The sequence below is a fragment of the Podarcis muralis genome, chromosome 12 (assembly GCF_964188315.1).
Source record: "Podarcis muralis chromosome 12, rPodMur119.hap1.1, whole genome shotgun sequence".
Taxonomy (NCBI): Eukaryota; Metazoa; Chordata; class Lepidosauria; order Squamata; family Lacertidae; genus Podarcis; species Podarcis muralis.
In genome coordinates, this window is record NC_135666.1 from 1,619,266 (window position 1) to 1,641,654 (window position 22,389).

Sequence of the window (22,389 nt, forward strand, 5' to 3'; positions counted from 1 at the left end):
CCAAAAAGCAGCCTTACCAAGAGAATCCATGATCCCACGATTCTCCTCCATTACTTCCTTATACAGAGCTCTTTGGTCAGGATCCAGCAATTCCCATTCCTCATCCGTGAAATGAACAGCTACATCTTCAAAGCACACCAGACCCTAAAATAAAAAGGGAAAGGTCCCCTTCTTAGACAACATACAGATTATCTACTATACTTTGCTCTGTTGTTTTCTGCCTGTTCATTGCTGTTTTGTTTTAATGTAATTGTTTTGCTGTACATTTTTATTATGGATGCATATTTTAATGTTTTAACAAAACCGTTTTTTGGGGTGTATTTTAATGACTGGTATTAAGCTTTTGAGGGAATGGATGGAATGCCACATGGTGATCTTCAAATACCGTATTTTTCTCTCTATAACACGCACATTTTTTTCTCCTACAAGGTAAGGGGAAATGTCTGTGCGTGTTATTGAGCGAATGTGTGGTCCCTGGAGCCGACTGGCCCGAGTGCAGGGGCAAAAATCAGATCGCGCGGAGGAGGGAAGGCTGCAGAAGCGAGGCTGCTGCTTTCCTGCATTCTGCCTCAGGGTCTTACTGCCCACCCGCTTCTGTTTTCAGTTGCTGTGTTTGCTCAAACGCAACAAAGAACAGGGAAATCCCCTGCCCTCCTGGCAAGCAGAAGGGAAAGGAAAGGATTGCGTCCTTCCTTCTAATTCCTTCCTAGTCACACTGCGCGCAGGCTCCAGCCCACCCAGCTCAGGTTCCGTCGGCTAGGAGCACAGCCGACAGCCACCACCTCCTCCTCTCCGTGCTCTGGTGCTGCGTCCAGCATTCTAGGGACTCGCAGGCAGCCGGAAAACATTCAGGTTGGAGAGAGGGGGGAGAAGGCTGGCTTGGGGGGGGAACTTTTGCCTTCCTTTCCTCCCTCCCGTTAAACCCCTCTCCTGCATTGTTAGCCAGCTGCTTCTCCGCACACCCCTCTCGTGCTCCTTGTCCCTTCTGTTTTTCCTTCCCGACCCACTTAAAATGTGGTTACAAAGCACGGATCCACATGGATCCTCGGGATCATTGCATTGGGTCACCCCAAATTCACCATCAGATCACATAGCATGTCCATGGCTACAGCCTGCACCAAAAAAACCACGCACCCACTGTTGCCTGGGCTGCAATGGTGCAAAAACGTGGTTACAAAGCATGGATCCTCGGGATCATTGCATTGGGTCACCTCAAATTCACCATCAGATCACATAGTATGTCCATGGCTACAGCCTGCACCAAAAAAATCACGCACCCACTGTTGCCTGGGGCTGCAATGGTGCAAAAACGTGGTTACAATGCGCAGATCCACATGGATTCTCAGGATTTTTGCATTGGGCTGCCCCAAACTCACCGTCAAATCACATGTCTGTGGCCACAGCATGAAGCACAAAAATGATACATCCACTATTTCTTTCAGAATTTTTTTTCTTGTTTTCCTCCTCTAAAAACTATGTGCGTGTTATGGTCAGGTGTGTGTTATAGAGCAAAAAATACGGTAATTCTCTCTGCTCATCGATTCCAGCTTCCCAGAAGGAAGGATCCTCTCTTTGCTTTCCCCATCTACTGTTCTGGAGGTGGGGGGAACTTTCACAATGAATTAAAGTCAACTTCAGGGGGTACTGCGGGTCACGGGGAGGGGAATGAGGGGAAAGGTGAATTCTGGCCACTGTTTTTATGATTTGTCAACTGCTTAGAAGCCTATTTCAGCATTAAATGTTAAATCTGTAAATAAAACTGCAACTACTGATAAATAATAGTGATACCTCATATTACATACGCTTCAGGTTAAAGACTCCGCTAACCCAGAAATAGTGCTTCAGGTTAAGAACTTTGCTTCAGGATAAGAACAGAAATCGTGCTCCGGCGGCGCAGCGGCAGCAGGAGGCCCCATTAGCTAAAGTGGTGCTTCAGGTGAAGAACAGTTTCAGGTTAAGAACAGATCTCCAGAACGAATTAAGTACGTAACCAGAGGTACCACAGTATTAGCAACATTCAGGAGGCTAGTCAACGTGAAGTGATTGTTCACCATTCTCAGAACATAAGGCTCCTGCAATGGCCTTTACAGCCAAGAGAAGGAGGAGAGAGATTCATTAGGGACTCTTTCGCCACAATCCTTCATTCTCCCTACCTGATCTGGTTCCATGGCTGCTGCATCTCTGCCTTCATGCAAAGATGGATAAGCATCTCTTGGCAGCATCATTCTGTCACCTGCGAGAGACAAAGGTAAGTGGCAGGACATTTTCACATGCTTCTCTTAGAGGTGAAGCAGTGCATCTCTAACTACAGGTGGGCCGTTAAAAAAGTCTCACCTACTGAGTGCATTTTGACATTTGTATCTTAGCTAGGTAAAAATACATGTCCCCACTTTGGGCTCTTGGCCCCTAGTGTCCTCCCCACAGATTAGTGGCAAAATCTACAGAATGTGTGACCAAATGGGGAAAAACCCTCCTTCCTCCTTACCCAGTGGTCTCTCTTTGGTCTCCAATTGAGTCTTCTCTGCCTCAGAGGAATCCAGGCCCGTTTCTGCAAAGATAATCTTTCCCTGAAAGGGCAAAAAGGATTGGAAGCAGAGAATGGAGAGAAACATTAGAAAAGGACTGGGAGAGGCAAAAGCTTTAGGGGTATCCGATCTCATTCCTTGGAGGCTTTCCAAATAAAATTGGGGGATTAAGAGAGAATTTTGGGATACTCTCTCTCATGTTCAGAGCCCCTTGGGAATATCCAGAGGAAAGTCTCTCTCACCTGCTGCTCTGCCTGCTTCCTCTCCTCTGCCTGACTCAGGAGGAATCCTTCGGCCAGGGCCACCGCCTGGGAACTGGTCTCCGCTCCACATTCTCTCACCCAGCTCTCCATCTCTGGCGGAAGGACAGCCAGGAACTGCTCCAAGATCACCAGGTCCAGCATCTCAGCTTTCGTGTGCCTTTCTGGCTTCAGCCACTGATGATCAAGGTTGTAGAGTCGGCTGCAAACCTCTCGAGGTCCTTTGGCCTCCTGGTAGCAGAACGGCCTGAAATTTTGTCTCTGCACTTCTGAGCTGAAGGTGTCCTCCTCACCCAGGATCTTCTGCATGGAGCTATCCCAGAATCCCCCACTGCTCCCAGTTTGGATGGCATGGCCTCTTCCTGCTTCAGGGCCAGCGGACTCTGATTCATCCATCTGGGCTCTGTGGAATCCCCCAAGAGATCAGAAGAAAGCTCTTGGTTCTACTGCCAAGTTCTGTCTTTCCTAAGTAGAGGCCTTTGCAAACCCTACAAAGCAAATACATTGTTCTGTTATGAAATTGATACACAACCAGGAAAAGAAAAAGATTCCCGGAATCTTATTAGGAACCAGGGCTGGACTGCAACACAGCCCAGACTCTGAACTCAGTGACCACTTCCTTCCTGCTTCTGTCCCATTTTCTAACCACTTGGCATGTGCAAAGTTCTCAAGACAAACTGGTGGGGTGGAATCCCTTTTTCTTAGGTCTGAGATCCAAAGGATAGCACTATAAACAAGTGAGAAGGGCTCACATTCCTCCTATGATTGTAAATAAATTCTGTTTGTAAGTGTCCCTTTCCAGCTCTGGCCAGCTTGCCCACCACTGTCCCCTTGGAGCAGAGATGACATGGCCAGGGTACTCTCTGCTGTGGATCAGATAGGATCATCGCAATGCTTTCTAAGTGGAACTGCTCTTGAGGATGGTTCAGAATCTGCTCCAGATTGTTGGCTGGGCTCCCTTTCTTTATGAAGGGCATTTCTTTCCTCCCTTTTTCTCCAAGGAGCATCCATGGGTCTACCCCATCTCATTGAATCCCTCCCATTACAACCCCTGAGAACACATTTAATTCCTGTTTTAAAACAGCGGCATTGGTGGTCCCTTCATTTCCAGGTCCAATTCAAAGTGCTCACAGGAGTATAATAGAATAATAGGGATTTATTATTTACCCCCCACCCATCTGGCTGGGTTTCCCCTGCCCCTCTGGGAGGCTCCCAACCAAATATTAAAAACACAATACAGCATGAAACATTAAAAACTGCCCTGAACAGGGAGGGGTTCACTTAGCCCCACCTCAAAATATGTGAAGAACCACCTTCTTCCCTACAGACCCTCTTGGCTGTGAAATTTGGCAGGGGGGCCCTCTTGGTAGCTTCACCCCCTTGAGAGTCTTGGGTGGGGGTGGCCCAAGAGAGGGCATCCTGGGGGCAGACCCCCCTTGGGGGATTCCCTCCCCACACAGGCATCTCCCCCTCTTTCCCAAGGCCTCGGACAACGGAGGACCCAGCCTATTCCTGTGGTTATTATTTGTTTTAAAGTATTTTAAAATGGTGGCACTCTGCTCTGGAACAGTGGTAATAGTACTAGTAATAATACCAAGAAACAACAATAATAATAACATAAAGCCTCAAGCACGGAAAAAAAGCCTCAAGTTCCACACAGACCTTCCAGAAACGGGGGGGGGGGGGGGTGTTGGAATCTGCAGTTTTGAGCATTTGCCTCAATCTCAGGCGCTGACCTCTAATAATGAACCATATGTTGCAGATATTCCTGTAAACTAATTGTGATATACAAATGACAAGAGAAGACTCGGTCAGTTTATCTGTATCCTTTCTTCTTCCTAGTTGTCTCCTTTTGCTTCAACCCATGAGGTATTTTCCCTCAGAGCCAGAACAGAGTGTGGGGGGTGCAGTGCCTCCGAGGTTCCAGCAGGGGGCGGGAGCCTCTCTCTCTCTCTGATTGGCTGCCAGCCCTTTTGGAGGGAAAATCCGAGGAGCCCTTTCTGAGGGAAAGAGTTGGGCAGGGCCTGATCAGAGAGGGGTATTATTATTATTATTATTATTATTATTATTATTATTATTCGGAGAGGCTCTTTTCTGAGAGAGAACTGGCTCTGATCTGAGGGGAGAATCACTCTAGCCAGAAGGAGGAGTCTCACAGCTTAGAGAGGAAGATGACCCAGTGGAGGGTCTGGGGAGAATATGGAGGCAGGATTTAATCTGGAGGGCTGAGTCTGAGGAGCCAGGAGAGGGAGGAGCTGTGGGAAGACGGACTAAACGGATTGAGGTTGAATCCTGACAAGACAGAAGTACTGTTTTTGGGGGACAGGGAGCGGGCTGGTGTGGGGGATTCCCTGGTCTTGAATGGGGTAACTCTGTCCCTGAAGGACCAGGTGCGCAGCCTGGGAGTCATTTTGGACTCACAGCTGTCCATGGAGGCGCAGGTCAATTCTGTGTCCAGGGCAGCTGTCTACCAGCTCCATCTGGTACGCAGAATGAGACCCTACCTGCCCGCGAACTGTCTCGCCAGAGTGGTGCATGCTCTAGTGATCTCCCGCTTGGACTACTGCAATGCGCTTTACCTGGGGCTACCTTTGAAGGTGACCCGGAAACTGCAATTAATCCAGAATGCGGCAGCTAGACTGGTGACTGGGAGTGGCCGCCGGGACCATATAACACCGGTTCTGAGAGACCTGCATTGGCTCCCAGTACGTTTCCGAGCACGATTCAAAGTGTTGGTGCTGACCTTTAAAGCCCTAAACGGCCTCGGTCCAGTATATCTGAAGGAGCGTCTCCACCCCCATCATTCAGCCCGGACACTGAGGTCCAGCGCCGAGGGCCTTCTGGCGGTTCCCTCATTGCGAGAAGTGAGGCTACAGGGAACCATACAGAGGGCCTTCTCCGTGGTGGTGCCTGCCCTGTGGAACGCCCTCCCATCAGATGTCAAAGAGATAAATAATTACCTGATATTCAGAAGACATCTTAAGGCAGCCCTGTTCAGGGAAGTTTTTAATATGTAACGCTGTACTGTTTTTAACACTGATTGGGAGCCGCCCAGAGTGGCTGGGGAAACTCAGCCAGATGGGCGGGGTATAAATAATAAATTATTATTATTATTATTATTATTATTATTATTATTATTATTATTATTATTATTATTATTATTATAAACCAGGGTCTCCTTCCAGTCAGGAGGAGAGAGATCTGCTAGGAAAAGAAGACCCCCAAACCAAGAACAAGGCCTGAGGGGATCCCCTGGGTCTGTGGGAAATCCCTCAGGAGTGGGATGGCTAAGAGAGGTGGACCGGCGAAAAGTGCCCCTCGCTCAGGAACCAAAGTATTAGGCAAAGAAGGAAGCTGTGCTGTATTAAAAGTATTTAAGTGTAACCCTGGTCATAACGAAGTAAATGAACAGAAACCGAGTTAATTCTTTTACCTCCTATGGTAGAAACCTGAACTTCCAACTGAAGTGCAACAAGAGAGATTTTTGCAACTGAAGTTTAAGAAAAGCTGTGCATGTACTACAGTGAGATCTTTCTATTTAGTTTAAGTAGGAAGTTAAGGAGAACACACCTCCTGACCCCAAATTTGTTTCACAAACTTTTTTTGTAAATAAAACTGATCTTGTTTGTTCAGCTCCTTCCTAAGACTCTAAATCACTAATTTTCCGCTCACACAAGATCCTCACAAGGGAGCCTGTGGGAAATTGCAGAAATCCGTGTAATTTGCATATCATGAGGTGGGTTTGCTATATTTAATGGGGGGCAGTTAGTGGAGTGAATCCACTCCTCTATTAGTTGATGGTCACTGGTGGGATCCAAGAGCCCAAAGCAGGGTGCATCCATTTTCACATAACTAAAATAAGAAATGGCTAAGGTAAAGGTACCCCTGCCCGTACGGGCCAGTCTTGACAGACTCTAGGGTTGTGCGCTCATCTCACTCTATAGGCCGGGGGCCAGCGCTGTCCGGAGACACTTCCGGGTCACGTGGCCAGCGTGACAAGCTGCATCTGGCGAGCCAGCACAGCACACGGAAACGCCGTTTACCTTCCCTATTTATCTACTTCCACCGGAAGGTGCTTTCGAACTGCTAGGTTGGCAGGCACTGGGACCGAATGACGGGAGCACACCCCGCCGCGGGGATTCGAACCGCCAACCTTTCGATCGGCAAGTCCTAGGCGCTGAGGCTTTAACCCACAGCGCCACCCGCGTCCCTTAAGAAATGGCTGCCAATGTCCAAATGCCCTCGGCAGGTGAGGCTTTTTCTGTGGCCCATCTCTCGTTCACCATGCACAGCTCCACCTCTGACTTCTCATTCACCTTTCTGTCTCACAGATGGCGGAGGGATTCTGGCAAGACTGCCTCATCCATCTTTTCTTGGTGGCGGAGGAGAAGTCGCAGCTGTGGAACCAGATGAGGTGGGGAGAAGGAGCATGGGGGGGGGGAGAAGAGGCCGGGGGGGGGTGTAATGAGGTGGGCCTGCTATATTTAATGGGGAGCAGTTGGCGGGGTGAATCCGTCACACATGGGGGGGGGGGGAGATAAAGCCTAAACAGGGGTCAACAACCTTTTTCAGCAGGGGGCCGGTCCACTGTCCCTCAGACCTTGTGGGGGGCAGGACTATATTTGGGGGGGGGGGGATGAACGAATTCCGCAGCCCCACAAATAACCCAGAGATGCATTTTCAAAAAAAGGACACATTCCGGATTTACCCCGCCTCCTCCAAGCAGGAAGGGAGCACCCACTGACCCCCCCCCGGCCCAGCCAGCCCCCTCTCCCTGCTCTTTCTCATCCTCCAAGAGGGGCTCAGACTGATCCCAGCACTTAGTCCGCATCCTCCAGCCTGACGGACTGAAACTCCACAGGACTAGACTGGGCTCTGGACACCCAGGAGACTCCTCGGCTATTGCAGCAAACTCAAGTCTGGGGGGAGGAAAGCCATGGTTTGCCCACAAAGTGGTGAGCAGCCTTTGCCATGAAGGAAGAACAGGGTTGCAGCCCTCCTGCAAAACCGCCCTCCCCCTGGCTTGGCAGAGAGCAAGGAGGGGGTGCAGGACCCTGGGGGGCACGCATGATCTGAACACGGCCCCCCTGCACCCTCGCCCCCCCCCGGCTTGGCAGAGAGCAAGGAGGGGGTGCAGGACCCTGGGGGGCACGCATGATCTGAACACGGCCCCCCTGCACCCTCGCCCCCCCCCGGCTTGGCAGAGAGCAAGGAGGGGGTGCAGGACCCTGGGGGGCACGCATGATCTGAACACGGCCCCCCTGCAGCCCTGGGACCCCCTTCTCCCCCAAAGGGAGGAAAGAGAGAGGAGACTCACCAGATTGCAGCAGGAGCCACCCAGGCAGCAAAGCTTGCAAAGGAGACACGCAAAACAGCCACCGCCCGCCCCCCCCTTGCAGGAAGTGACTTGGGAGGGAGGGAGGGGATTTGGTTCTGGAAGACCTGTCGCCCCCCCCCCTTCTGTCCTCCCCTCTCTAGGAATTCGGCTCAGTTCCTTTTAACCCTTGGCGAGCCAAACGCCACAAGCTCACACACACACCCGCGTTGATTCCTCCAGAGCCGGAGCGCAGGAGGAGCCCCGCGCATTGCCCCCCCCCTGCTGTGTTTTGGGAGATCTGAGCTGGTCTCTCCCTTGGCCTGAAACAGCAGGATAAGCTTGCAGGGGAAGCGTGCCCCCCCCCCGGGCTGCATCTCCTTTCATCCCCATCCTTGCCTCCTGCTTGGCTGTAGCCAAAACCAGACAAGGAGGAACCAGATCCCACGTGCAGCTGAGCCACGTTCACGGGTCGCCCTTCCCCGCAAGGCTGCGGGCGTGGAGAGTTGAAGGATGGGGGGGGGGTTGAAGGGGGTGGATGTATGGGGGGTCCCACCCCTTCAAGGCAGCGTCCCTGTCCCACCCCCTTCCTTCCTTCCAGTCTCCTGGGGGCCTGATCCTGGACGCCCAGGAAGACACCTCTGCCACTGTAATCCACTGTAATCCACTGGTCTACAGGTGCCTCAGTGGGTTAGCTACCATTTTCGTTGTCCCGTTAACTTGCATATAGTAGGTGTTACGGCTAAATCTGGGTGCGGGGCTACTCTGCCACCCAGCTCGTCGGACTAAGTAAGTCCGCGGGTCCCTGCGGAAGAAAATGAGCTCAGCCAGACAGGAGCAAACTGCAGAAGATCCAAGTTTATTGCGCAACAGGTTCAAGACGAGATTGAACAGCGAGAAAGGGGTGACATGAACTTTTGAAACTCCCTCCATGTCCCAGAATACAGTGCAAAATACATCCCAGTTACATCATGAATACATTAAGGAAAGGTTGGGTTACACAGATTACATCATGAATACATTAAGGAGAGGTTGGGTTACACTGGATTAACATATGGAGGAGGGAGGGGGGAATATGCAGAGAGCTGGAGATATGGAGGAGGGAGGGGGGAATATGCAGAGCTGGAGATATGCGCAGATAAGCACATCCTGAGAAGACAATGGTCCATGTATGCTTAGTCTGTCACCTGGCATTGCCAGGAGGAAAGGTTTGGCAGAGTGATTTTGACAGGATTAGGGTCTTGACACCTTACTTGAGAGATTATGGAGGACAGGGGAGGGGTGATGGAGTCCTAGAGAAATTGAGCAAATATTTGTAGTGAAGAAGACATGCCCCCCCCCTTCCGTAACAGTAGGTATCTAGTTCACAAAAATATTCTCTGCTGAAAATTTTAGTTTCTTCTGATCGGCCATAATTATACAAAACAGCACTTTCTCCCAAAACCTAGTACTGTTAGGTATATAAAAAGGTAAAGGACCCCTGGACAGTTAGGTCCAGCCAAAGACAACTATGGGGTGCGGCGCTCATCTCGCTTCAGGCTGAGGGAGCTGGCTTTTGTCTGCATACAGCTTTTCCGGGTCACATGGCCAGAATGACTGAACCGCTTCTGGAGCAACGGAACACCATGACAGAAGCCAGAGCACACAGAAATGCCCTTTAGCTTCCCGCCGCAGTGGTACCTCTTTATCTGCTTGCACTACTATGCTTTTAAACATCTAGGTTGGCAGAAGCTGGGACAGAGCAATAGCAGCTCACCACTGTCAAGTGGATTTGAACCACCAGCCTTCTGAATGGCAAGCCCAAGAGACTATAAACCAATGTTTCAGAGAGACATTGTCCTTACCACATCTCCAGCATAATGCAACCTTAGCAAATCCTTTTTATACAGACTTCTATGTGGTGTCCAATAGATTCTAAAATATGTTCCCACTGTCCAGATAATATTGACATTTCTCATTCTTTATTCCAATCATTCCTTAAGGACTGCATATCAAACTTATTTATTGTTAGTAAAAGGTAAAGGGACCCTAGACCATTAGGTCCAGTCGTGGCCGACTCTGGGTTGCGGCGCTCATCTCGCTTTCTTGGCCGAGGGAGCCGGCATACAGCTTCCGGGTCATATGGCCAGCAGGACTAAGCCACTTCTGGCGAACCAGAGCAGCACACAGAAACGCCGTTTACCTTCCCGCCAGAGCGGTACCTATTTATCTACTTGCACTTTGACGTGCTTTTGAACTGCTAGGTGGGCAAGAGCAGGGACTGAGCAACGGGAGCTCACCCCGTTGCGGGGATTCGAACCGCCTTCTGATCGGCAAGTCCTAGGCTCTGTGGTTTAACCCACAGCGCCACCCGCGTCCCTTTATTATTAGTAGGTAGGTATAAAAAGTAATTCTTGGCTATCTAGTTTCAAGTGAATTGCTCAATTGTTCCAGTATCTCACGTGTCTCAGAAACTGAGAAAGCTCCTGGCCCAAAGAGACCAGTTAGGAGATGTTGTAACTGAAGATATTGCCTCCGGGCCCCAACTGGTAGATATTTTTGTCTTTGAGCAGCATAACTATAACATTCCTCATCTATCACTTGGTCCAGAGTCAATACACCTGTTTCCACTAAATTTTTCCATAGTACCATCTTTTTAGCAATTTTTACTATGGGGTTTCCCCACAGGGCGAGTTTGGCATGCGAGTATAGATCAACTTTATTTTTATTAGGCAATGTGTTCCATATCTTTCTAACTGACTTTGTTGTTTCTAGAGTCACCTGGGATTTCAAATATTTTGATCCTAGTATTCTCCAGCCCACCAAAGGGGCTGTATGTGCATATTCTAAGGTCACCCACGTCGGAAAATTAAGACCAACAATGAGTTTCCAGTATTTAATACATGACAGTGTTGTTGTTGTTGTTTAGTTGTTTAGTCGTGTCCGACTCTTCGTGACCCCATGGACCAGAGCACGCCAGGCCCTCCTGTCTTCCACTGCCTCCCGCAGTTTGGCCAAAATACATGACAGTAGATAAGTATAAAGGCATTTGCTAGAGTCATTCCCAAAGTGTCCAAAGCTCTTGGAAAAAATCCTCCATAAACTTAGTTGCTTGAGCCCGAGTAGGAGAATTGGTAACCCCATTACTATCCATGAGAGTTAAGATTCCAAAATAGTGAGGCTTTTACTTGAGTTGTTTTCACACAAGACAAGATGCCTGTTCTCCCTCTGCTGCTGGCTTTCTAGCTGCGGCCTTGAAGCACACTCCTCCGATCCTCTCCCTGGAGCTGACCCTGCCTTCCCTTCCTGACAGCTGGGGACCTGAGCACTAAGGAAGTTCTGCGGCTGGTGCAGTGGTCAGTTTCCCTTGGATAGAACACCCATGTACCACTCAAAGACTTTTCATTCTTCCACTCTCCCGTCTCCTCTTCAGCAGTGCAATGTAGCAGCAGCAGCAAAAAAAAAGCTGATCCTATTCTAGGCTGCAACAACAGAAGCATAGTGTCTGGATTGAGGGAAGAAATAGTCGCGCTGTATTCTAACTTGGTTAGATTCCACCAGAGTTCTGTGTCCAGTTTTGGGCACCACAATTTAAGAAGGATATTGACAAGCTAGAACATGCGCAGAGGAGAGTGACCAAGATGATCAAGGGTCACATGGAAGATGGAGCAAGCTTGTTTTCTGCTGCTCCAGAGGGGAGGATCCAAATGGCTACACATTAGGAAGAAAATTCTGATGGTGACCTCTCCTTCCTTGCAGGTTCATCACTGGAGGTTGAACGACTATCTGTCAGGCATGCTTCAGTAGACACTCCAGCATTGCCATGGCCCTGGTAGTCCCTTCCAACTCTACAATTCTCTGTTTCTATGCCTCTCCTGATAGGCATCCTTTGATGGGAAGCGGGATTGTCACACTCATTGAAGCTCTTTCCGCATTGAAATAACTGAATGGTTTCCCCCTTTATGAATTATTTGATTGGAAGTGAGTTGGGCTCTCTGACCGAAGCTCCGTCCACATTCTGAGCACCGTTAGGCTTTGTCCCCTGTGTGAATTCTTCCATGGGCTGTGAGACTTGTCTTCCGGGCAAAGCTCTTCCCACATTCCAAGCACTTATATGGTGTCTCCTCCCTGTGAGTTCTTTCATGTGAAGTGAGACTTCTCTTCCAACTGAAGCTCTTATATGGCTTCTCCGCTGTATGAATTCTTTTTTTAAAAAATCATTTTTATTAGATTTTTATTTTTTAACAATGTCTATAATCATTACATTACATTCAGATTTCAATTTTCCCCTTTCCTGCGGACTTCCCTCAACTTCCACCACTGGTTTATTACATCTTATATTACATTCTGCTGTTTATATTTACTTCTATATTGTCATATTAAGTTTCCTATTTTTTGTAAAGAAAATTGCAAATGTTTATTTAAATCCTGCCAATGACTCTTTTTTTTTTGTTGTTTCTGCAGATATGATGTAAAAGGTTCCCATTCTTTTTCAAAGTCACTATTGTCATTTCCCCGACAGTTTATCTGTTAGCTTTGCCAACTCTGCATAGTACATCAGCTTCTCTTGCCATTCTTCCTTTGATGATATTTCCCCAGACTTGCAGTTCTGGAAGACTGGTCCGCTGTATGAATTATTTGCTGGGAAGTGAGATGGGCGCTTCGAATGAAGCTCTTTCCACATTCTGAGCACTGGTATCATTTGTCCCCTGTGTGAATTCTTTGATGGACGGAGAGCTGGACGCTCTGACTGAACCTTTTTTTACATTCAAAGCACTCATACGGTTTCTCCCCTGTATGAATTCTTTGATGGGGAGTGAGACTTTCCTTCCAAGCAAAGCTCTTTCCACATTCCATGCACTGATATGGTTTGTCCTTGCTGTGAGTTCTTTGATGCGAACTGAGATGGGAGTACCGACTGAAGCTCTTCCCACATTCCAAGCACTGAAATGGCTTCTCACCTGTATGGATTCTTTGATGGTTCTTAAAGCTAGCACTGTGACTGAAGCTCTTTCCACATTCCAAACACTGAAATGGCTTCTCTCCTGTATGGATTCTTTGATGGGAAATGAGACCAGTTCTCTGACTGAATCTCTTTCCACATTCCAAGCACTCAAAGGGCTTCTCCCCTGTATGGATTCTTTGATGGTGCATGAGACCTGCTCTATGAGTGAAGCTCTTCCCACATTCCAAGCACTCAAAGGGCTTCTCCCCTGTATGAGTTCTTTGATGTGAAGTCAGACAATCCTTCCGGCTAAAGCTCTTCCCACATTCCATGCACTGATATGCTTTCTCCTCGCTGTGACTTCTTTCATGTGAAGTGAGACTTCTCTTCCGACTGAAGCTTTTTCCACATTCCAAGCACTGATACGGTTTCTCCCCTGTATGAATTCTTTGATGGGAAGTGAGAATTTCCTTCCGAATGAAGCTCTTTCCACATTCCAAGCACTGATATGGTTTCTCCCCTGTATGAGTTCTTTGATGTAAAGTCAGATTAATCTTCCAACTGAAGCTCCTTCCACATTCCAAGCACTTATACGGTTTTTCCCCGGTATGAATTCTTTGATGGGAAGTCAGACTTTCCTTCCGGGTGAAGCTCCTTCCACATTCAAAACACTGAAATGCCCTTTCCGCTGTATGAGTTGTTTGATGGGATGTGAGATGGAACCTATGACTGAACCTCTTTCCACATTCCAAACACTGATATGGTTTCTCTCCAGCATGAATTCTTTGATGAAGAGTGAGATTATCCTTCCGACTGAAGCTCTTTCCACATTCCATGCACTGATATCGTTTGTCCTTGCTGTGAGTTCTTTGATGAGAACTGAGATTGTAGTACCAACTGAAGCTCTTTCCACATTCCAAACACTGATATGGTTTCTCCCCTGTATGAATTCTTTGATGGCGTGCGAGACTTTTCTTCTGGATGAAGCTCTTTCCACATTCCAAGCACTGATATGGTTTCTCCCCAGTATGAATTCTTTGATGACCTGTGAAACTTATCTTCTGGATGAAGCTCTTTCCACATTCCAAGCACTGATATGGTTTCTCCCCTGTATGAATTCTTTCATGGGCTGTTCGATTGACCTTCCAGGCGAAGCTCTTTCCACATTCCAAGCACTTATAGGGTTTCTCCACACTGTGAGTTTTTTTATGGGAACGGAGATACGATTTCCGAATGAAGCTCTTGCCACATTCCAAGCACTGATATGGTTTCTCCCCTGTATGAATTCTTTTGAAGCTTTCTATACACTCCAAATATTGATACCGCTTCTCCATTGTGTAGATTTGGTCTCCCTCATTATTCCTTTCTGATTCATCACCATCTGCAACAAAAAAGAAACGGATCACAGCCTCAGGGACTGAATTTCAAAAAGAATTCCAAAAGAGATATTGTAATCCAAAAGGCAGCCTTACCAAGAGAATCCATGATCCCACGATTCTCCTCCATTACTTCCTTATACAGAGCTCTTTGGTCAGGATCCAGCAACTCCCATTCCTCATCTGTGAAATGAACAGCTACATCTTCAAAGCACACCAGACCCTAAAATAAAAAGGGAAAGGTCCCCTTCTTAGACAACATACAGATTATCTACTATACTTTGCTCTGTTGTTTTCTGCCTGTTCATTGCTGTTTTGTTTTAATGTAATTGTTTTGCTGTACATTTTTATTATGGATGCATATTTTAATGTTTTAACAAAACTGTTTTTTGGTGTGTATTTTAATGACTGGTATTAAGCTTTTGGGGGAATGGATGGAATGCCACATGGTGATCTTCAAATAATTCTCTCTGCTCATGGATTCCAGTTTCCCAGATGGAAGGATCCTCTCTTTGCTTTCCCCATCTACTGTTCTGGAGGTGGGGGGAACCTTCACAATGCTTTAAAGTCAACTTCAGGGGGTACTGCGGGTCACGGGGAGGGGAATGAGGGGAAAGGTGAATTCTGGCCACTGTTTTTATGATTTGTCAACTGCTTAGAAGCCTATTTTAGCATTAAATGTTAAATCTGTAAATAAAACTGCAACTACTGATAAATAATATTAGCAACATTCAGGAGGCTAGTCAACGTGAGGTGATTGTTCACCATTTTCAGAACATAAGGCTCCTGCAATGGCCTTTACACCCAAGAGAAGGAGGAGAGAGATTCATTAGGGACTTTCATTCTCCCTACCTGATCTGGTTCCATAGCTGCTGCATCTCTGCCTTCATGCAAAGATGGATAAGCATCTCTTGCCAGCATCATTCTGTCACCTGTGAGAGACAAAGGTAAGTGGCAGGCCATTTTCACATGCTTCTCTTAGAGGTGAAGCAGTGCATCTCCAACTACAGGTGGGCCGTTAAAAAAGTCTCACCTACTGAGTGCATTTTGACATTTGTATCTTAGCTAGGTAAAAATACATGTCCCCACTTTGGGCTCTTGGCCCCTAGTGTCCTCCCCAAAATGTGGGGGGGGGGACCCACAGATTAGTGGCAAAATCTACAGAATGTGTGACCAAATGGGGAAAAAACCCTCCTTCCTCCTTACCCAGTGGTCTCTCTTCGGTCTCCAATGGAGTCATCTCTGCCTCAGAGGAATCCAGGCTCATTTCTGCAAAGATAATCTTTCCCTGAAAGGGCAAAAAGGATTGGAAGCAGAGAATGGAGAGAAACATTAGAAAAGGACTGGGAGAGGCAAAAGCTTTAGGGGTATCCAATCTCATTCCTTGGAGGCTTTCCAAATAAGATTGGGGAATTAAGAGAGAATTTTGGGATACTCTCTCTCATGTTCAGAGCCCCTTGGGAGTATCCAGAGGAAAGTCTCTCTCACCTGCTGCTCTGCCTGCTTCCTCTCCTCTGCCTGACTCAGGAGGAATCCTTCCACCAGAGCCACCGCCTGGGAACTGGTCTCCGCTCCACATTCTCTCACCCAGCTCTCCATCTCTGGCGGAAGGACAGCCAGGAACTGCTCCAAGATCACAAGATCCAGCATCTCAGCTTTCGTGTGCCTTTCTGGCTTCAGCCATTGATGATCAAGGTTGTAGAGTCGGCTGCAAACCTCTCGAGGTCCTTTGGCCTCCTGGTAGCAGAACGGCCTGAAATTTTGTCTCTGCACTTCTGAGCTGAAGGTGTCCTCCTCACCCAGGATCTTCTGCATGGAGCTATCCCAGAATCCCCCACTGCTCCCAGTTTGGATGGCATGGCCTCTTCCTGCTTCAGGGCCAGCGGACTCTGATTCATCCATCTGGGCTCTGTGGAATCCCCCAAGAGATCGGAAGAAAGCTCTTGGTCCTACTGCCAAGTTCTGTCTTTCCTAAGTAGAGGCCTTTGCAAATCCTACAAAGCAAATACATTGTTCTGTTATGAAATTGATACACAACCAGGAAAAGAAAAAGATTCCCGGAATCTTATTAGGAACCAGGGCTGGACTGCAACACAGCCCAGACTCTGAACTCAGTGACCATTTCCTTCCTGCTTCTGTCTCATTTTCTAGCCACTTGGCATGTGCAAAGTTCTCAAGACAAACTGGTGGGGTGGAATCCCTTTTTCTTAGGTCTGAGATCCAAAGGATAGCACTATAAACAAGTGAGAAGGGCTCACATTCCTCCTATGATTGTAAATAAATTCTGTTTGTAAGTACCCCTTTCCAGCTCTGGCCAGCTTGCCCACCACTGTCCCCTTGGAGCAGAGATGACATGGCCAGGGTACTCTCTGCTGTGGATCAGATAGGATCATCGCAATGCTTTCTAAGTGGAACTGCTCTTGAGGATGGTTCAGAATCTGCTCCAGATTGTTGGCTGGGCTCCCTTTCTTTATGAAGGGCATTTCTTTCCCCCCTTTTTCTCCAAGGAGCATCCATGGGTCTACCCCATCTCATTGAATCCCTCCCATTACAACCCCTGACAACACATTTAATTCCTGTTTTAAAACAGCGGCATTGGTTGTCCCTTCATTTCCAGGTCCAATTCAAAGCTCTCACAGGAGTATAATAGAATAATAGGAATTTATTATTTATCCCCCACCCATCTGGCTGGGTTTCCCCAGCCACTCTGGGACGCTCCCAACCAAATATTAAAAACACAATACAGCATTAAACATTAAACAAATAACCCAGAGATGCATTTTCAAAAAAAGGACACATTCCGGATTTACCCCGCCTCCTCCAAGCAGGAAGGGAGCACCCACTCCTGCATGAGGCACTGACCCCTCCCCTCCCCGGCCCAGCCAGCCCCCTCTCCCTGCTCTTTCTCATCCTCCAAGAGGGGCTCAGACTGATCCCAGCACTTAGTCCGCATCCTCCAGCCTGACGGACTGGAACTCAACAGGACTAGACTGGGCTCTGGACACCCAGGAGACTCCTCGGCTATTGCAGCAAACTCAAGTCTGGGGGGAGGAAAGCCATGGTTTCCCCACAAAGCGGCGAGCAGCCTTTGCCATGAAGGAAGAACAGGGTTGCAGCCCTCCTGCAAAACCGCCCCCCCCCCCGGCTTGCCAGAGAGCAAGGAGGGGGTGCAGGACCCTGGGGGGCACGCATGATCTGAACACGGCCCCCCTGCACCCTCGCCCCCCCCCCCGGCTTGGCAGAGAGCAAGGAGGGGGTGCAGGACCCTGGGGGGCACGCATGATCTGAACACGGCCCCCCCTGCATCCTCGCCCCCCCCCCGGCTTGGCAGAGAGCAAGGAGGGGGTGCAGGACCCTGGGGGGCATGCATGATCTGAACACGGCCCCCCTGCAGCCCTGGGACCCCCTTCTCCCCCAAAGGGAGGAAAGAGAGAGGAGACTCACCAGATTGCAGCAGGAGCCACCCAGGCAGCAAAGCTTGCAAAGGAGACACACCAAACATCCACCGCCCGCCCCCCCTTGCAGGAAGTGACTTGGGAGGGAGGGGCTTTGGATCGGGAGGACCTGTTCCCCCCCCCCTTTCTGTCCTCCTCTCTGTAGGAATTCGGCCCAGTTCCTTTTAACCCTTGGCAAGCCGAGCGCCCCCAGCTCATCCCCTCCCCCCTCTCTCTCTGCGTTTTCTTCCTCCAGAGCCGGAGCGCAAGAGGAGCCCCGCCCATTCCACACCCCCAGAGATGCTGTGTTTTGGGGGATCTGAGCTGGTCTCTCCCTTGGCCAGAAAAAGCTTGCAAGGGAAGCGTGCCCCCCCCCCCCCGGGCTGCATCTCCTTTCGTCCCCATCCTTGCCTCCTGCTTGGCTGTAGCCAAAACCAGACAAGAAGGAACCAGATCCCACGTGCAGCTGAGCCACGTTCACGGGTCGCCCTTCCCCGCAAGGCTGCGGGCGTGGAGAGTTGAAGGGTGGGGGGGCTGAAGGGGGGTCCCAGCGGGGGGGGGTGCTGTTGGGGTTCTGCGCATCCTTAAGCTTTGTTGTTGTTTAGTCGTTTAGTTGTGTCCGCCTCTTCGTGACCCCCTGGACCAGAGCACGCCAGGCCCTCCTGTCTTCCGCTGCCTCCCGCAGTTTGGTCAAACTCATGCTGGTAGCTTCGAGAACACTGTCCCACCATCTCGTCCTCCGTCGTCCCCTTCTCCTTGTGCCCTCCATCTTTCCCAACATCAGGGTCTTTTTCAGGGAATCTTCTCTTCTCATGAGTTTAAGCTTATGGAGAGGAGATTGGGGAGGTTTTTTGGGAATGTATTTTTACAGATCAGTTTAATTTGTTGAGAGATTAGGAAGAATAGGGGGAAAGAGGCTGAGGGGGGAAAGGTGAGTGGGGGTGGGTGGGGTGGTGATGTTTCTATTTTACTTAATGTTAAGTTGTGGGTTGACATAGCAGACGACACAGCGATTTCTCCAAAGCAGCTCTTTATTTTGTAAGCTGGAACAGAACTCAGCTGAGGGGCTCAGTCAGCCTGCTTATATAGAGCTCCAGAACAATTGTAACTGTTGCCATTTTCTAAAACTATCCACTCACTGAACGTCACTTTTCGATCCTTCATTTGCATACATAACTATCCAATCACTGAACGTCACTTTTCGATCCTTCATTTGCATAACTATCTACAGTATCCCCCTGCTGGCCCAGGGTGAGAACTTCAGTACATAACACTTAATATATGTGGGGTTTTTGTGTCAGCGTTGCTTGTGCAGGTTCTCTGCTGTTCACTTGTGTTCCTTTGGTAGTGAGAGAGGTTGGGGTTGGTCTAAGGTGTGGTTGTTTGTTTGTGGTTGGCTGTGGTGATCTTTATTTTCTTGTGTGAGTGGGGTGGGTGGGTGTTTTGGGTCAGGTTAGCCATACTGATTTGTATGCTGTTGGTGGATTTTTGTCATTGTCTTGTTGGGCTGTGTATGTGATAAAGGGGAGCGATACCAGGGTGAAGGCGTCGTCTTCTATTTGTCCCCCTGTCAGTTTCAGTTTATGTTTTCTAATAAGGCTGTTTCCCATACTATTTGGTACCATTGGTCCATGCCTACTCCTGACAGGTCTCTCCAGGATGATGTTTCTGGCTGCTGAAAGTAGGTGGGCTATGAGTTGTTTGTGGTGTAAATGGGCATTATTGTCTTGGAAAATGTTTAGTAGGGCCAATTCTGGGGTGGTTTCTAATACTTGCTTAGTTATTTTACATATTTCTCATATAGCTGTTGTCCAGAATAGTTGGATTTGGGGGCACTCCCACCAAATGTGGAGGTATGTACCTGTGGAGGTGCACCCTCTCTAGCATTTTGGTGAGGTTCCTGGGTGTATTAGCACTAGTTTTCTTGGTCTTAGGTACCACCTGCAGGTGAGTTTCAGAGTGAGTTATTTTCTTTTCATTGATATGGAATTAAAGTGGGGTTTAGACCACATTCTGGTCCATTGAGTGGGGTTAATCTCACAGCGTCTAGGGGGTTCGTAGGATTTTGGACTAGCATTTTGTATATTGAGGATACCATCCCTTTACCATGTCCCTTTGTTGTTAGGAGGTTTTCAAAGGTTGTCAGGGGCCTAGTTGCTGCTGATTTTACTGCTGGATTGTTTAAGAAGGCATGTAATTGGTGTTGTGCTAACCAGGGCATTTGGGTGTCTTAGTTTGTCCTGTATTTCTTGTGTTGACAAAGGTTTGTTATTTTTATTGAAGTCTGTTAGGTGATACAGGCCTTTGGTTTGCCAGGTTTTGTGCTGCATGGTGGAATAATGGGTGGTACACCAGGGGAATTAGTGGGGGATGGGGATAGTTTGCCTATTTCTGTTTTCCATGCTTTGAACATGGTCTGTGTGTACCTGTTAAGTGTTGTGGGAATTTTCCTTAGTTTGTTTGAGAGGAGAGGGTATGCTGTGGCGCAGGTACAGTGGTGCCTCGCAAGACGAAATTAATCCGTTCAGTGAGTCTCTTCGTTTTGCGGGTTTTTTTGTCTTGCGAAGCACGGCTATTAGCAGCTTAGCGGCTATTAACGGCTTAGCGGCTATTAACGGCTTCGCGGCTTTAAGAAAAAGGAAACAAACTCGCAAGACGTTTCGTCTTGCGAAGCAAGCCCATAGGGAAATTCGTCTTGCGGAACAACTAAAAAAACGGAAAACCCGTTCGTCTAGCGAGTTTTTCGTCTTGCGGGGCACCACTGTATTTTCAATTGTGTCCCTCTCTAGGTGTATCCATTGTTTTGTCTCATCTTCTAGTATATATGGGATTATATGGCGTATTTGGTTGGCAATGTAATATGCTTCTATGTTGGGGATGCCCCATCCTTCTGAGGTGGGGAGGTGCAGGTATTTGGGGCTTATTCTTGGTTTAGGAGACTGGGGAGTTAGGAGGGGGATAGATTTCCTCCTAGTTGTGGTTTACCTGTCCTTCCTTCTGGGCTTATATTGGTTTCTGCCTCTCCCCCTCCAAATAAATACCAATTGACCTCGCTTCCCTATCTTCGCTTCCCTATCTTCTGTATCCCCACCTGCCTAGTCAGCTGTATTTTCCTGAGGGCGAGGAGTTGACCACCTAGTGGGGAAAGAGCTCTCATTGTGATTCAAAGTGAACTTCGGTTGTATTAATACTTAAATATGTTATAACATATATTCAGATTATTGGATTAATTTTTTAACATTAATTTTTATTTTCCCTATCTTACCAAAAATCAGTATTTAGAAGGCAATGAATGACTCATGATTCTTAAAAGCCTTTTCATGCTCTAATGCTTCACTGTAATCTCCTTCCTTAAAGCCCAGGAAGACACCTCTGCCACTCTAACCCACTAGTCTACAGGCTCCTCAGAGGACTGAGACTCTGGGGGGAAATCCTGAGCCTGAAACTCCAGATCCTAGGTCACCAAACATTTTTCGGCCACTGGCCCCCAGTCCTCCTCAGTGCCCCCTACCATATAAAAGCATTATTCAGAAGAGCTGTTTTGTACAACACACTAAGGAAGATAATAACACCATAAATTCTAAACGGTAACAGTTGCATATTTACTCAAAATCAAATGCACATAGTTTAATTAGTACAACACAAAACCAATGAACTTGATTATGCAATGGAAGTTCTTCAAAGTCTGAGAGTTTTGTACACTGCCACACCTTTGCCTCTTAGTGCCCCCCAGGAAAAAACCCTTCATGGGGCGGTATCACCCACTTTAGGGACCAAGAGGAAGCCAGTGGTTGCAGAGGAGGAACCGGTCCTTTAACTGCCCAGGTGGGGCATTCAGGGGGTGGGGCCTCAAGCCAGCCAATAGCAAGCCAGATTCTTGGGTAACTCCAGGCCACTGATGAGATAACTGCTCTGCCTCTGCTGCAGGATTGCTAGCTGTGGTCTTGAAGCAGGCTCCTTTGTCCCTCTCCATGGTGCTGATTCTGCCTCCCCACCCCATCCTGACAGCTGAGGATCTGGGCGCTATGGAAGTCCTCTTGCTGGTGTGGTGGTCAATTTCCTATGGACAGAACATCCATGTACTACTCACAAGGCTTTTCATTCTTCCATTCTCAATTCTTCTCTTCAGCAGTGTGATGCAGCAGCAAAAATAGCTAATCCTATTCTTGGCTGCAAGGGATGCAGCTTGTGCTGTGGTGTAAACCACTGAGCCTAGGGCTTCCCAGTCGGAAGGTTGGTGGTTCAAATCTCCGTGACAGGGTGAGCTCCTGTTGCTCGGTCCCAGCTCCTGCCAACCTAGCAGTTTGAAAGCACGTCAAAGTGCATGTAGATAAATAGGTACCGCTCCGGCAGGAAGGTAAACAGCGTTTCCGTGCACTACTCTGGTTTTCCCAGAAGCGGCTTAAGTCATGCTGGCCACATAACCCGGAAAAACTGTCTGCAGACAAACGTTGGCTCCCTCGGCCAGTAAAGTGAGATGAGCACCACAACCCCAGAGTCGTTCATGACTGGACTTGAACTGTCAGGGGTCCTTTACCTTTACCTTTTATTCTAGG

At 48.4% G+C, this 22,389-nt stretch overlaps 2 protein-coding genes across 2 annotated transcripts in view; both read right to left on the reverse strand.

Annotated features, from left to right (window-relative positions):
- LOC114589886 (uncharacterized) overlaps positions 1-22,389 on the reverse strand; it is a 69,253-nt gene that overhangs the window by 26,198 nt on the left and 20,666 nt on the right. The window lies entirely within an intron of this gene.
- LOC114607274 (uncharacterized) overlaps positions 1-22,389 on the reverse strand; it is a 35,544-nt gene that overhangs the window by 4,964 nt on the left and 8,191 nt on the right. The window contains exons 6-12 of the mRNA XM_077937051.1: positions 18,274-18,367; positions 15,888-16,370; positions 15,606-15,687; positions 15,252-15,331; positions 14,496-14,622; positions 12,902-14,404; positions 7,655-7,679 (exon numbers count right to left, since the gene is read on the reverse strand). Of these exons, the coding sequence (XP_077793177.1) occupies positions 7,655-7,679; positions 12,902-14,404; positions 14,496-14,622; positions 15,252-15,331; positions 15,606-15,687; positions 15,888-16,370; positions 18,274-18,367 (2,394 nt within the window). The remainder of the gene's footprint in view (positions 1-7,654; positions 7,680-12,901; positions 14,405-14,495; positions 14,623-15,251; positions 15,332-15,605; positions 15,688-15,887; positions 16,371-18,273; positions 18,368-22,389) is intronic.